The following is a 14,977-nucleotide window of genomic DNA, read 5'->3' on the forward strand; positions in this document are numbered from 1 at the left end:
TAAATGCTCTTTCCTGGTCAACATCAATCCCTGGTCCCACCTCTATTTCCCAATGCTTGGTCTTTAGAATTCAGCCTCTCACACATCAACTCTACATTCCATTCTTATGTGCATGTATCATTCCTTTGTCCATACAGACCAGTTCCAAGAGAAAATAGTTTTGCTTCTTTGCTGATTCTCTGCTGGTGGTGTTCTTTCATTATGATGTTCTTTCATTCATCTTCTCTTCTCCCCCCAATATAATTTCATCTGGTGATCTCCTCAGCTCTCTATACTGATGATTCACAAATTAATTATTTAGCACTAACCTCTGCTGATCTTCAGTCTTACACCTCCAATTGTCTATTGGACATTTTTAATTTAAAGTCCTGTAGACATCTTAAACTCAACATGTCCAAAAGTAAACTCATCATTCCCTCCAAAACCTGTTCCTTTCCAAACTTCTCGGCAGTTTTTCTGGGAGAAGCCGAAGTGTCCCTGACTCCACGTCCAGCGCTGTATCCACTGCGCCACCTAGCAGCCTATAGAGAATAATTTCATGCGTTTTTATCAGCAGTATTGCTGGTTCAGTTTCAATTAATTTTTTAATTTATTCTTTAGGCCGGGTTTTCCAAGTAAATCATCACATCTGCAAGAAGTGATTATTTTCTTTTCTCTTTCCTGACGCTCATTTCCTCTGTTACTCTTCTAGCACAGTAGCAGCAGTAGTAATAGCATCCCCACCTCCAGCCTCTATGGTGACAGGCAGGTCCCGGGATGTGGGGGGAGAGGAAAGGGCTCTCTATCACCGCTAAGTGTTCTAGGTCTAGCACCTAGAACTGAAGGGCCCCCGGCTGCAGCCCAGAGGGACGATCTCTTTTCTCCTGGGTCAGCAGCTGCCCCCTTGGGCACGGCCCCTCCACAACCCCGCCTTCCTCCAGGAGGTGGGGGGCGGGGCGGGGGCAGTTACCGTTACCCCAAAGCCCCGAATACGAGGCGACTAAACCCCCAGGCCACACTTCGGCTTCTCCCAGAAAAACTGGGTCGGGAGAGCGGCCTCCGGGTCCTTGGACCGCTCCTTCTGCCCGGGGTCTGGAACTAGGACAGCGCGGAATAAGTGGGTGGTAACCGAGAGAGAACGGAGAAAAAGCGACGGCGGCGCGCCCCGGACCCAGCGCCACTGCGCATGTGTCGTGCGTCGCCGGTCCCCTACGGAGGCCGTGAAGGACGGGAGGCCGCAGAGGCCGGCAGATGCGGGCAAGATGGCGTCAACGGCGGCGAACGGGGCTAGTGGGAGCAGCGGGATGGAGGTGGACGCCGCAGGTAACGGGGTCCGCCTTTGTACATCCCTCACCCACGGCTGCCTCGAGGAGATGCTCCGCTCCTTGGGGAGCCGCTCCCTCGATATATAGAGAAAATAAAACCATTGCGCCCCATTAAGTGGCGGGGGGGGGGCTGGAGTAAAGAGTGGGGCAGACTCGGGCCTCTCCCTCACTCAGTGTGTGTGTGTGTGTCTGTGTGTGTCTGTGTGTGTCTGTGTGTGTCTGTGTGTGTCTGCCCCCAGTGCTCCCCAGCGTGATGGCCTCCGGCGTGACCGGCAGCGTGTCCGTGGCCCTGCATCCCCTCGTCATCCTCAACATCTCCGACCACTGGATCCGCATGCGCTCTCAGGAGGGACGGCCCGTGCAGGGTGCGTGCGTGCCCCCCGCCGCGGGGCCGCCTTCCTCCCGGGGGGGGGGCTCTCTCACCACCCCAGGAGCTGCTCCCTGCCCCACCTCCCACCCCCATCCCTAAATGCCTAGCCTGGACACCTTCCCTCCCTTTCTGTTCGCAGTCAATGCCTCGGGCATCCCGCAGAGGCCGGGCTAGAACTCAGGGCTTCTACTTCCTGGTCTGTTGTAATCTGTAAGTCCCGACCTTCATTTCAACTCTATGAGCTTCACTTTCCTCATCTGTAAAATTAGGGTTTGGATCTAGTCGACCTCTAAAGGTCCCTTCCAGCCACGAATCTGAGAGCTCTATGAACCCCAGGTCCTCTTAAAGTGATTGATGATGGATCCAGAGTCTTTCTCTTATCTGGTCTTCCTTCCTTTCCTAGTGATTGGAGCGTTGATTGGGAAACAGGAGGGACGAAATATTGAGGTGATGAATTCATTTGAGCTGCTGTCCCACACAGTGGAGGAGAAGATCATCATTGACAAAGAATATTACTACACCAAAGAGGAGCAGTGTGAGAGGGAAGGGGCTGCCAGGGTTGGGAAGGATTAGATGGGGAGTGGGGAGGGGGAGGTGGGTGTAAAAATGATCAGTTTTATATAGGAATCCAGGAGTGGTTGGGATGGCATGATGGGAAAGAGAATATGCCAGGAAGTCCCAGATAAGGATGGGTAGAGTGAGAAATTCTTTATTCTACCCTTTCCCTTTGCCTTTCCCAGTTAAGCAGGTATTCAAGGAATTGGAGTTTCTAGGTTGGTATACCACAGGGGGTCCACCAGATCCCTCTGACATCCACGTCCACAAGCAGGTAAGAGCCCTAAGACAGCTACATGTGAGTTGGGCAGGGAAGAATGTGGGGCAGAGTCAGCATGGTAGATAGAGCCCTGGATAATGAGTTGAAAGACCACAGTTCATTTGTAAGGCCCTAGGCTTATTTGTAAAATGAGAGTATTAGACTAAATCATCTCTAAGGTGGCTACCAGCTTTAATGTTATATGATTCTGTGGATGGGGGTGAGGGAGGGGGGGATATGGAAGGATTTCTAGGAAACAGGGTAATGCAATAGAAATAGCACTGGAATAGAAATCTGGAAGCCTGGTTTATATATAGCCACTGTCGAGCAAATGTACATAAAAGGTTTCGAAAAGCACTTCTTGTTGTTGACTAGATCTTGGCTTTTGGGTCCCAACTCTGGGCCTGTTTTCTCATTGGTTAAATTGAGGGGATTAGAATAGGTGATCTCAGATTCCTTCTAACTCTTTAATATTCTGTGACTCTATTGGTGTAGTTACTTCCCTTCCCTCCCCAGGTGTGTGAGATCATCGAGAGCCCTCTATTCCTGAAGCTAAATCCCATGACCAAGCACACTGATGTGAGTGTTCCAGACCTCAGGTTGGGCCTGTCAGTTGAGTACATCTGTTCCTCAATGTCAGTCCTGTTTCCTCCTTTATCTGACCCATTGTCTCTCACAACAGCTGCCAGTCAGTGTTTTTGAGTCAGTCATCGACATCATCAATGGAGAGGTAATTACTTGCCCAAGGCCTTTTTGCTATGGCTCATCCCCTTCTCTCTGCCTATTCCTTGGCCTTAGTATCTGCTTGTGATGTTCTCCTTCAGCATTCCCACCTCTTTGATAACTTTTTCTCCAGGCAACAATGCTATTTGCTGAACTGACCTACACACTAGCCACAGAGGAAGCTGAGCGGATTGGTGTGGATCATGTGGCTCGAATGACAGCTACAGGTAGTGGAGAGAACTCTACTGGTAAGTGGAGAAACATGATGAGAGTTCTTTCCACTGTCTGGAGCCTGAGAGGTGGGAACTTAGCATTTCTGATGCTTTCCTTACAATACAGTGGCAGAGCACCTAATAGCCCAGCATAGTGCCATCAAGATGCTGCATAGTCGGGTCAAGCTTATCTTAGAATATGTCAAGGCTTCTGAAGCAGGTAGGACAAATGTGTCCCTTACCTGTTTCTTAAGGATTTCACTAAACCAGAATGGAACCTTGGGAAACATAGCACTTTGCCAAAAAAGCCTATCAGGGAAAGGGCTGGAAATTGTAGATAAATGTCTCATACTTTTCATTCTCTTATCTCCTCAGGGGAGGTTCCTTTTAATCATGAAATCCTGCGTGAAGCCTATGCTCTGTGTCATTGCCTCCCTGTGCTCAGCACAGATAAGTTCAAGACAGACTTTTATGATGTGAGTCTAACCTGTGGGGCTGGGAAATGGATGCATTAGTAATATATGCAAGGGAATGTCATTCAGCCTTTACCTGGGGGATAACTATAGGTTTGTCATCTGACCCTTGAGCTACAGGTTTTTGCAAGCTTTGGGAACAGTGGTGGTTGGAAGGTAACCCAGGCTTTGTCTCTCCCCTCCCTTCCAGCAATGTAATGATGTTGGGCTCATGGCCTACCTTGGCACCATCACCAAAACATGCAACACAATGAACCAGTTTGTAAATAAGTTCAACGTCCTGTATGATCGCCAGGGCATCGGCAGACGAATGCGAGGACTTTTCTTCTAGAAGGGGGCAACCCTTCCCTCACAATAAGTGAGGGCAAAGGGCAGAGAGATCTGCTTCACTGAGGAAAACAATTGCCCCAAAGGCAGGAAAGTGGCTTATATCCCCTTTAGAGAAGCCCTCAAGCCTGCATAGCTTCCCTCCACCCAAATTGTTAATAAATGGGGAATAGTTCCCCCTCCCGTGATTCTGTCCTCTCTGTTAAAAGGAGTTAGGGTTTAGAGTCCCTGTATGTAAGTTCTGAGGCCAGGGATACCACTAGAAGATGTGAAGAAAGATGGTTTTCTTCGGAGACTTGAGCGAAAAGCCCGGGGAACTAACCATAACTGGTTGGGTGGTTCCCACTCCACACACCCAAAGAAAATTCTAGTTTTTTTGCAGTCAGAGTTCTATAAACATTTTATTAGCAATGAAAATATGTAACAAACACACACTGTAGCAGTTTTAAACTTCCATCTTCCCTGCACTCAGGCATTAAGCATTAGAAAATGAAGAGGTTAGGAGCTCTGCTCAAGTGTTCCCTAAGGTCAAACAAATGTGATCCGTGTTCGTGCAGCATTAACCTGCCATACATTGAGTTCCTCATACTCATCCAGTGCAGCCTGGAACTGGGCAGGTGTGAAGCCTCTAGACACACAGCGCTGTTCAGCCTCTGAAAAACGGATGCTTTGGCTACCTGGGCCCAGAGGGACCAGCTCCCGCACTGTGGCAAAGATCACATCTGCTGGTCGCTGGGTTCTAAGGAAATGGGGAGACAAGTGTCAAAGGACTATAGTTTGAATACCTACTAAATAACAACGAAGGTTCCCTTCTCCCCCAGTTAATTCACCTTGTTGCTTGCCCCTTGTCCCCTAGCAATGAGTCCTTAGACATCTCCATTAGTCTTATGGCCTCATTCACGTCTTCCTTTTCTACAGTGTCCACCATGCGCAGACGAGCCTAGGGAAGGGTGGGGGGAGGGAAGAGAAATTTTTGTTGAGCAACTCACTACCTACCTCATAGGAGAGAGAAGCTATTACCCAAATATTGTGTGTATGTGAAAAAGAGCTAGGGATACCCCCCATTCAACCCCTCTCCCCTCCCCCCAGGATTTGCAGTGTTTTGCCAGCACTGTCAGACCGAGACAAGTGCAATGCCCAGGGCAGTGTTCAGCAATTGCCCAAGTCTCCGCCTCTCAACACTGGCCAGTCCAGGTGTCCTGTAAGGGAGAAGAGACCTACCCCAACATCCATCCCAACAGATGGGGAGCTTTAGTCAAGAGTCATAAACTAGATCAATCATCAACAAAGGCCTGAGTTACTAAGGAGCCAGCCTTAGCCTAGAGCAGTAAGGGAGAGGAAAGAAAAAATGGATTTTAAGTTTGGATCCTAGGAATTCGAGGGGTATAGTGTCTCAGGGGCTCGGGAAGTGCTAGCTCAGCAGTAGGTCAGGTTATCACACTACCTGCACGAATAGCACTTTGGAGCCCCCCAAGACTGATGAGGCCTAGGATCTGGGGTACAGTGACCCTAGGGCAGGGGTTCTTAAATTGAAGCCCATGAACTTAAAAAAACTCTTTTAAATTATATATTTCAACATAATTTTTTTTTAAAATCCTATGTACTTTATTTAAGAACCCCTGCCCTAGAGAACAATGGGAAGACAGAAAAGAACAGTTGGGTATTATACACATTGTGAGGATAACTCAGACTGGCCAGAAGAGCATCAGGTCCCCACCAGGACAGTAAATACCCACAGGACAGTAGCCCTGGCAGAGCCTGTGGTAGGGTAGAGAACAGAAAAGGAATAGCCCCACAGGAATTAAGGATTCAAATAAGAGGTAATAGGCTATGTACCAAAGCAGTAGAAAGCCGAAGAATAGCTAGTAAAGTCCGAGCAGAGGTGTAGGTGGCATCCTTACTGGCCCAAGCTTCACGCCTCATCTCCACATAGGCAGCTGTGATATAGTCAGCCAAAGACTCGGGCACCGCAGGCTGTTTATCTCTGCACATAGCAATGTAACGCCTGTGAAAGGTTAGTAGAATGGTGGGAAAGGATGACGATTATAATCTGGCATCCATTTATGTTACATTTACTGAGAACCTACTATGTGTTTAGCACACTAGTTGTACCTCAATTTTTGAAAACCCTAAAACTTACACAAAGTAGGGTAATATATGGAGACTTATTTTAGATAAGTGATTCAATTTGTAAAAATTCTATTGAATCAACTTTATGTAAGAGGCCTGTTTGGTGTACAAAAGAGAACCAGGTCCTTACTGACCCAGGTTAAGTCTAGTCCCAGAGAGACGTGTGAAATACATAATGTAAATGATACAGTGTAATACACACCCACCCACACACCCACCCACCTACAGTAGAGGAAAGTTAGTGAAGTTAAGAGCCAGAGAGGGAACCACATTCAAAATTTTTACAGAATACTATTTTTCCAATTTAACTTTTCCCAATATCTTCTCACTCTAAGGGATCAAGGGACCTGAAGCAGGGATAGAGATTCAGACATAGGAATAAGACAAACCCACTGTTTTCCAAACTTCTAAGATACTAGAGCAAAGAAAGAGGCCTACAACAGTAACAGTAGACATTTACATAGGGCTTTAAAGTTTACAACAACTTAATATATGTATAAAGTATTTATGCATTCATTCATTATCCTCATTTGCTAGTTGGTGGAAACTGAGACTCAGGTTAAGTAGACTAGCTCATGATCATATAGCTATTTCAGTGGTGGACTGAACCCGTCTTCCTGATTTTAACGTTCTCTCCATTACATCATATGGTTTCTCTTCTAAGCCTTTCTAAGGATATACATATACATTTGTTGTGGTTGTACAGTTATTTCAGTCGTGTCTGACCCTTCATGACCCTATTTGGGGTTTTCTTGGTAAAGATACTAGAATGGTTTGCCATTTCCTTCTCCAGCTCATTTTACAGATGAAGCCAGATTTGAACTCAGGAACATGAGTCTTCCTGATTCCAGGCCCATTAGTCTGTCCACTGAGCCACCTAAGCTGCTCATACGCACACATGAAGAAACTGGGAAATTTAAGCTGTACTAGAATGTCCTGACACATGTTAGTGGAAAAGCCTTCTTACCTCATAAGTTTCATGTCCAGTGGCTCAAACTGTGTGGGAGGTTGACGACTATGTTGGTGCACATAGGTGATATGCTGGGCCAACCTTGAAGAGAAGAGAAGATGTCAGTAACATCCCTGGATTCATACTCATCCTCAAAACAATTTCCCACAAAAATGAAATCAGGAATGATTCTCCCAAAGGAAAAATGTCCCTGGAATGTTTCAACCTTGTCTCTCTGGGCAGGGCTGGAAGGGTAACCTAGTGTGTTTCTCTGAGGATAAGGGTTCACTGCTGGAAGCAAGAGGATAAGGTAGCTAGGAGCTTCTTGAAGGCTAAAGTATATATAAAAGAGGCTGATGAGTCAAGTGTCTCCAAAGAGGTGAGGAGGAATGGAGTCTCTGGTAGTCTCACCGCAGGTCACCGTCACGATCAGGACGATCTTGGATGAGCCAGAGCAGGTCAAATCGGGACAGGAGAGCAGCAGGAAGCTGTACGTTCTGTTCCAAGCTGCGACGAGGGTTATATCGTCCATAAGCAGGGTTAGCAGCAGCCAGGATGGAGCATCGAGCATTAAGTGTGGTAAGGATGCCTGCTTTTGCTATAGAAATAGTTTGCTGCTCCATCACTTCATGGATTGCTGTGCGGTCAGCCTCTGCCATCTTGTCAAACTCATCAATACAGCACACACCCTGGTCAGCCAGTACCAGGGCACCTCCCTCCAAAGTCAGCTCCCCGCTCACTGCATCCCGAAGCACTGCTGCAGTTAGTCCCACACCTGATGACCCTCGACCTGTTGTGTACTGGCCTGGATGTCAGGGGCAGAGAGACAAATACAAATAAATTACAAAAGAAAGGAAAAAGAAAACAAAACAAAACCCAGAAACAAATGGGGAAAGATAAAAACATATATGGTGGAAAGTTAGGCAAAAAGATTGAAAGAGAGACATTGGTGAGAGAGAGGCTGAAAGGAGAGAAATGACATAAGTAACAACTCTTCAGGCTAGCAAACTGGCTTCCACATATGACATTCCATGCCCGGTTTCCAAGTCTTCTTACAGGTGACTACCCACATCTGGAATGTACTCCGTTTACCTCCACCCCCCCAGCTAGGTAGGACAGTAGAGGACCAGCGCTGGAGTGAGGAGGACCTGAGTTCAAATTGGCCTCAAACACTTACTAGATGTGTGACCCTGGGCAAGTCACTTAATTAATAACTAATTCCTTGTGCTTAAAAAAAAAAAAAAAAAGATCCCTAGTTTCAGCTCTTGCCCCTCCTACATGGGCCTTTCCTGATAATTCCAACAGCTAGTACTTCCCCCACCCCAATTATCTTCTATTTATTTAGTAGGTACACACATTCTTTCCAAAGAACTGTCCTTTAGGCAAAGACAGCTTAATTTTTCTCTTTGTAACCTCAGCATCTACTAAAATGGCTGACATATAGTAGACCTTTGATAAATGCCTATTGATTAACTTGACTATCCCAGTCAAATCTCTATATTCTCCCTTCCCTACACCTGGAACAATTCTATCCCCCATCTGCCACCACTATTTTGAAGAAACTAAAGAGTCAAGCACATCAAATCCACTACCATTATTTCCCCCCAATTACCCCTTTCATCTACTCAAAATCTACTCTAGTTATGATTTCTCAATCTATATTGCTGATTCCCTAGAAAGCAGTAGATGCAACATTCAGGTCTAATTATTCTTTCTATCTTTAGCAACTGAGTTTAAAGATACTCACTTCGGGGAGCCAGACGATCAATGTAAGACAGAAGCTGAGACTTGGCCACACCAGGATCCCCCATCAAGCAGATATTAATGTTTCCTATTTTGGGGAAAAAGAGGGGTAGAGAAGATAACAAAAATAGCCATCCCCCTAACTGGAAAACATCCAATGAGCTATCTTTGTCATAGGTAAAAGGTCCCCCTATGATCTACTATCCCTGTGTTTTCAGTGACCTACACCTTCTGAATTCTCCCTGTGCCCTTAACATTAACCCTCATTTTCTAGATCATCATAACCCAAAAGGCTGCCAATTCTATCTTCCAATTTGCCCTTAGGCCTCCCTAACCCCCCTGAGTAGTTTTTGTTTTATTGTTTAACATGGTTATTTCCCAATATCACATCATTCAATAGAACCCTCTCAGAACAAAGTTTATGTAAACAAAACAGACACATTAATCAAGTTTGACAGCATCCACCCGTGACCCTTCAGTCCACCCTTGACTTCTGCCCTTTTCCTCATTTCATAGACTGACCTCTGATCTTCATGCCCCGAGGGGACTGATCCACCCCACCAACCAACAGGAGAAGCAGAGCCTTCTTTACATCTTCATGACCATATATCTCAGGAGCAATTGAGGCTGCCAGTTTTTCATAGAAATCTTCTTCTAAAGGAGGAAAGTGAGGTCTTAAGATAACAGTGAAGAGCTGCAGATTTTCTGATTCTCCCATTCTCACTTCCCACTTCATTTCCTCACTAGTTCTCCTCACCTGCAATCTGTCTCAGCTCCTCTTTGCTCAGTTCCCCAATACCAGCTTCATCATCTTCGCTCTTATTCATCTTCACAATGCGATGGGCTTCCAAATAAGTTTCTGACAGCAGACCCTGAGACAGGAAGAAAATAAGTACAGTAGAACTACACTGCCTTTGTATTTTGGGGGGAAGTAGAGAAGATGGACTGATTTTGCTCTTTTCATCATCTGACCTGCACCACCTGTCGGAATCCAGTACGCAGCATTGGCAGGAATATACCAGTGATACTGACGTGGTCACCTGGCTGGGCCAGCCGTGTGTTCTCTCCTTCTACCAACACTGTGATACTTCGTGGGATATTTCCCACAGGCACCTGGTCACTCTGAAGAAAGAAGGGAAAAGACATTCAAGCCAAGGGAATATCCAAGATGCTCTTCTCCCCTTTCCCCACTTATCACATCCCTTTACCTCCTAACTCGAACAAACCCAACCAGAAACAGTTCTCCCTTCAGAAGGGGGAAGGCTCTGACTTCTCTCATAGTGCAGCCATATCCCTTCCTTCTGGTGGTCCTCAAGAAAAAAAATTCCTTTTATTCTTTCCCCTCTATAAGTGAATGTGGGATCAGGGAAGATGCCCTATCCTATTCAGTCCTGTCTTGCCTTGGCCTGTTATTATTCACATATCACTAAAACTTACATGTTCTTGCATTTTTAACTCTTGGAACTTAATGAATTTGGAGCCACGAGTCTGTAAGTAGAGCCGTCCTCCTGAGCGGTTGGTCTGACATTCCTGGCTTGGGCACATAATTAGTGGCATGAAAACAGGAGACCGAATCTGGTATAGGGTAAGGAGAAGCAGAGACAAGGTTAGAAGGAAAAAGAGAAAGCGTATCTTTAAACCACCTTAGCATACTTCATAAATCTACTAGGAGAGAAATTAACTATCCTGGGCCCTTTAGGGGATAATGGGAAACAGACACCAAAAAGATGACAGATGAATAAAACAAACAAAAGGTGAACAGAGCTAATATGACTGAGGGGATGACAGACTGCTTCCTGACATACGACAGAACTAAAAACCACTTGAACTCTAAAGAGGGCACGGCAGACAGGGAATTACAGATGGACGAGCAAATGGACATGCTTTACAAGTTGTAATGACCAAATCTGAAATGGCCAAAAAAAAAAACCAAAAAACAAAAAACAAGGTATTGTTTATTTTACAATCTCTTTATGCTCTTCTCCCCCAACACATACCGGCTGATAGGTCTCAGCTCCACACTGGTCACAGGTGTATGTAGCCACTACCATCCTAGGTTTGACCTCAGAGACACGAGTCACAATCCCACGTACAGTAACCAACTTTCCTATTGAATCAGCCCGTACTTCTCGAATCACCCGTGGTTTGCTGCTGCTTGGGCCCCGAAAGTATAGTTCGCTGAGGGGGAGGAAGAGGTAGGAGGGTCAGCGTCAGGACCTTGGAGGCAGGACTCTCCCATTCCCTTCCCACAGGGACTACTCACAATCTGCACATGAGCTCAGAGGGATACTGATTCTGAGGGCTACGGGTGGCTCCAGGGTCCTGGCTTCGTTGCTCCATCATTAGCCGGTGTTCAATATACACATCCAAGACATCCTTGTTCACTACCTGAAAAAGGAAGAGATGAAGTCAAAATACTAAACTCTTATGTGACTGCTTAGAAGGCATCAGTGTCTACAGAGAAGCTCGCAGTAAATGCAATGTCTCTTCTGCCCACAGCCTTCCTTGCCTCCTTCTCTTTGTACTGTGGAAGCAGCTCCTGCACAGCCTCAGTAAAGAGCTGGCTATACCGCTTCGTGTTCTCAGAAATGGAATCCACTAGCTCAGGGTCCTCTTCCGCAACATCATCCAGGTCCACATACAGAGCTACTTGCTCCCTGTGAGCCAGACGTACCTGCAGGTGCAGGAAACAGACACCACAGTTATTGGTCAGTCACCTTCCATAAACCCTTATTCAATTTAGAGAGCCTAAAAGATAAGAATTAGTCAAGTAAAACTAGTCAATTATAGAATTAAAGGCCAAACCAATAGTCAAACTACTTACATAGGAATCCCCTTAATAACATCTCAAAGAAATGGTCATCTACTCTTCAACTTAGAAGATCTCTGGTGAGGTCTACCTTCAGCCTGTTCCACTTTTGGCTAACCTCATTTTTAGGAAATCTTTCCTTACACCAAGCTTAAATTTTACCTCTTGGAAACTCATACCCACTGCTCCTAATTCTGCCCTCTAAAGCCAAACAAAACAAATTTAGCCCTTTTTTGACATGATGGTTCTTCAAGTATCTTCAGATATCTGAAGCCAGTTATCTTAGGATCAAAGATTTAGAACTGAAAGGAACCTTAATGGCCATTTAGTCTAATCTCTGTATTTTACAGGAGAAAAACTGAGGTTCAGAGAGTTAGGTGACTCGCCCATGGTCACATTATCTAGTATCTAATATCAGTGGCAGGATATGAACCCAGGTTTTCTTGACTTCATGTGTAGTGCCCTAGTCTTTTTTGGGGGGAGGGACACGGGGGGGGGGGGGGGGGAGGAGGCCCCAGGGAGAGGCAATTGGGGGAGGCAAGCTGGACTTGCCCAGGGTCATACAGCTAGTATCAAGTGTCTGAGGCCGGACTTGAACTCAGGTCCTCCTGACTCCAGGGCTGGTGCTCTATACACTTCGCCACCTAGCTGCCCCTATGTAGTACCCTATTTACTATGCCCTGATGCCATGTCCCCCCTAAAGCATTTTTCCATAGGCTAACCATCTCAAATTCTTCTAATAAATGTCTGTAACATGATCTCTGCATCATCCTCATCACCTTTCTCTAGTCTTAAGTTTGACCTTCCTAAACTGAACAGAATATTTTAGATGTGTTGAGTAGGACATGAACAGTAAGATTATCAATTTGTTCTGGATATTATGCTTCTCTTAATGATTGTATTCAACTTTCCAGTTTTCATTATCACTTTAAAAAAAAATGCTACTCTTCCCAACAAAATGATACCACCTGCAATGTACCGGCAATTAACCTTATAAGCTTCCTTTCTAAACAACACTTACATTTCAGTTTTCAATTACACAGTTGCCAATAGACTGGCTGATGCCATGTTGTACTAATGACTCATGTTGAGCTTTCAGATCGCTAAAACCTCCTATAACTCCATCTTTTTTATGTGAATTGTCTACCCATACTGCCCTTTTCTGACCTTAAGTGTAGTTTTTGAAAGTAATCTTCATTTTCACCTGTCTTCCCACTCTGCTCTCATGTGATTTACTCTAGTGGCTCCCTACCTTGCATAATCAGTTCATCATCCCAACAGAGTCCAAACTCTGGAGAACTACCATGACCCATGGCCCCCCTAGTAAGTCAAGCTTTTGTAGTCCAGTTACTCCCAGAAAAGCATAGAGAATGAACTCTCAAATCTCATCCCTGATCTGTGTACCTGTCCTGGTTTTCCCTTTAATCACCCATCCCTGAACTCACCAGTTGGTCCCCATACTTGAATTGTTTCTTGCCAAACTCATCATCCTGGTAAAATTCCTGTAGAAACCTCTTAGCTTTCTCTGTTAGTAAAAAGACAGAAAATTACTTTTTCCTTCTTAGTCCTCCCTATGGAACCTTTTGATACTAGTATTCATCTACTCTGTATCAAAACAAACTGGTTGGAAGAAGTTATCACAGATCTAATCCTGAAAGGAATGAAAGAAGATTACCAGGTAGCATCCCTTTTCTTCTGTTAAGTGTAGAGTGGCCCAAATATATTTCATGTTGGGTCACTATCATTTATGCCAAGGTTACCTACCACAGAAACTCATCTATCCAGACTGGACTTTTCTTCACTTTTTGCCTCAATCCTATTTTCCTTACTCTATTTCTTCCCTACAAACAAGTTTCTAAATTCCCAAAACTCCCGCATGTCTCCCAGCATTCAACTTCCCACTCCTAACAAAACTTTTATTCCTCTTCCTCCGATCCTCAAAAGACTTTTTCAAAGTTAAAAGGTTTGCCCATTACTCAAGCCTTACATTTTTCACTAAGTCCCTACAGGTTCCATTCTTTGTAAACAAAGAAGCACATGGCGCCAACCACAACCACACCCCCAACCACAACCACACCCCCCTCTACTGACCCTCTGGACCCCAGATCACTCAGCCCAGAGGAGTGCCCAAGATCCCAGACAGACTGGACGCTACCCTGTGTCCTCAACAACTTCCTTTCCATGAGTTCTTTAGGATGCTGCTCCAACCTAATGCCCTCCCTCAACTTATCAGGACCTCATCAGAGCTCACCCCGCGGAAGGAGATTATTTACATAGTACTGCTTTCGAACAGAAGCGCCGCACTTCCGCCTGCAAACGTCACTTCCGTCTAGACGCCCAGGTCCATAACTAACACTAGGGGCTCGGCGTGTCCCAGGTTCTGATCTCAAGGAAGGACTCGGTGACTACGAGGTCGGATGGCGGAATGGGCGGCTGCTCTGGGAATAGTGCCTCTCACTAAGCCCTCCGCAGATGGGACAGGGAAATTTTCCCCTCCTGCCCTACCCTACATACCCTTTCTCCAGTGTCCCAGGCCTCGCTATCACTTCCTCTCCTCCCGCTCCCATCTCCAAAGTCCGGCCACCTCCCTTGTACATTGAGTTTGCCTTGCCCCTCCCGAGTCCCCCGATAATCTCCCCTTCCGGCCCCTCAGTATTCCGTGCTTCCCCCCCAGTCCCTAAATTCTTCCTTCTCATCCCGTTCAGTTGATCCCACTCGCCTGAATCCTTTTCCCCGCCTCTTAACCCAGCCCTTAGCCCACTCTTCTTAGCCTCTAGCGTCCTAGATTCCCGCCGTGAGCTCTTGCTGCGCCCCCTTTGACCCCTCACCTTTTTCGGCCGCGTAGTCCTTAGGAGCCATAGCTGCCGGCCGGACGGGGAGGGGGTAGCGGTGCCCTGACCTAGCGGACCTTTGGCGGAAGGTGGCTAGTGGGATCTTGCAAGGGGAAAGAGGGAGAAGAACCGGCGCGCAGCAAACTCAGGGGAGCAACCGAAATTGGCGCGAAACGTCCCTACCCACGTGACCGACGCTCCTCGTTAGAGCCAATAGGGAAAGGAGTGTTTGCCGCCGCCGCCGAAGTTCCCGCCCCCGAGGGTGCGGCTCAGCCTCAGACCCCGCCCCAAG

At 46.3% G+C, this 14,977-nt stretch overlaps 2 protein-coding genes across 2 annotated transcripts; one reads left to right on the forward strand and one right to left on the reverse strand.

The window, feature by feature from the left end:
- The first annotated feature begins 1,200 nt into the window (after positions 1–1,200).
- Positions 1,201–4,411, forward strand: COPS6 (COP9 signalosome subunit 6). The gene is made up of 10 exons (XM_027843749.1): positions 1,201–1,302; positions 1,544–1,669; positions 2,078–2,209; positions 2,415–2,503; positions 3,005–3,067; positions 3,171–3,218; positions 3,345–3,459; positions 3,551–3,643; positions 3,799–3,899; positions 4,087–4,411. Exons 1-10 carry the CDS (start codon positions 1,242–1,244, stop codon positions 4,225–4,227), a joined length of 969 nt encoding a protein of 322 aa, XP_027699550.1. The 5' UTR covers positions 1,201–1,241; the 3' UTR covers positions 4,228–4,411.
- Positions 4,412–4,605: 194 nt separating this feature from the next.
- On the reverse strand, positions 4,606–14,862 carry MCM7 (minichromosome maintenance complex component 7). Its single transcript, XM_027843691.1, has 15 exons — positions 14,683–14,862; positions 13,300–13,379; positions 11,555–11,719; positions 11,309–11,433; positions 11,043–11,223; positions 10,483–10,620; positions 10,018–10,167; positions 9,803–9,917; positions 9,568–9,699; positions 9,050–9,133; positions 7,714–8,107; positions 7,321–7,404; positions 6,060–6,228; positions 5,054–5,163; positions 4,606–4,962 (listed from the first exon to the last, which is right to left on the reverse strand). The coding sequence occupies exons 1-15, from the start codon at positions 14,711–14,713 to the stop codon at positions 4,752–4,754; spliced, it is 2,169 nt and encodes a 722-aa protein (XP_027699492.1). The 5' UTR covers positions 14,714–14,862; the 3' UTR covers positions 4,606–4,751.
- Between the last annotated feature and the right edge of the window lie 115 nt (positions 14,863–14,977).

This window comes from Vombatus ursinus, unplaced genomic scaffold (genome assembly GCF_900497805.2).
Source record: "Vombatus ursinus unplaced genomic scaffold, bare-nosed wombat genome assembly UNPS02005197.1, whole genome shotgun sequence".
Classification (NCBI taxonomy): domain Eukaryota; kingdom Metazoa; phylum Chordata; class Mammalia; order Diprotodontia; family Vombatidae; genus Vombatus; species Vombatus ursinus.

What these genes read in the sequence shown, in the direction of transcription:
- COPS6 (XM_027843749.1), top strand. Translation starts at nt 1,242, where the DNA reads ATGGCGTCAACGGCGGCGAACGGGGCTAGTGGGAGCAGCGGGATGGAG. An exon ending in CTACACCAAAGAGGAGCAGT is followed by an intron (nt 2,210 to 2,414) that starts GTGAGAGGGAAG and finishes TGCCTTTCCCAG; the next exon opens with TTAAGCAGGTATTCAAGGAA. An exon ending in CCATGACCAAGCACACTGAT is followed by an intron (nt 3,068 to 3,170) that starts GTGAGTGTTCCA and finishes CTCTCACAACAG; the next exon opens with CTGCCAGTCAGTGTTTTTGA.
- MCM7 (XM_027843691.1), bottom strand. Translation starts at nt 14,713, where the DNA reads ATGGCTCCTAAGGACTACGCGGCCGAAAAAG. An exon ending in GGACTACGCGGCCGAAAAAG is followed by an intron (nt 13,380 to 14,682) that starts GTGAGGGGTCAA and finishes TTTTACTAACAG; the next exon opens with AGAAAGCTAAGAGGTTTCTA. An exon ending in GACAAGGGGCAAGCAACAAG is followed by an intron (nt 4,963 to 5,053) that starts GTGAATTAACTG and finishes CCATTTCCTTAG; the next exon opens with AACCCAGCGACCAGCAGATG.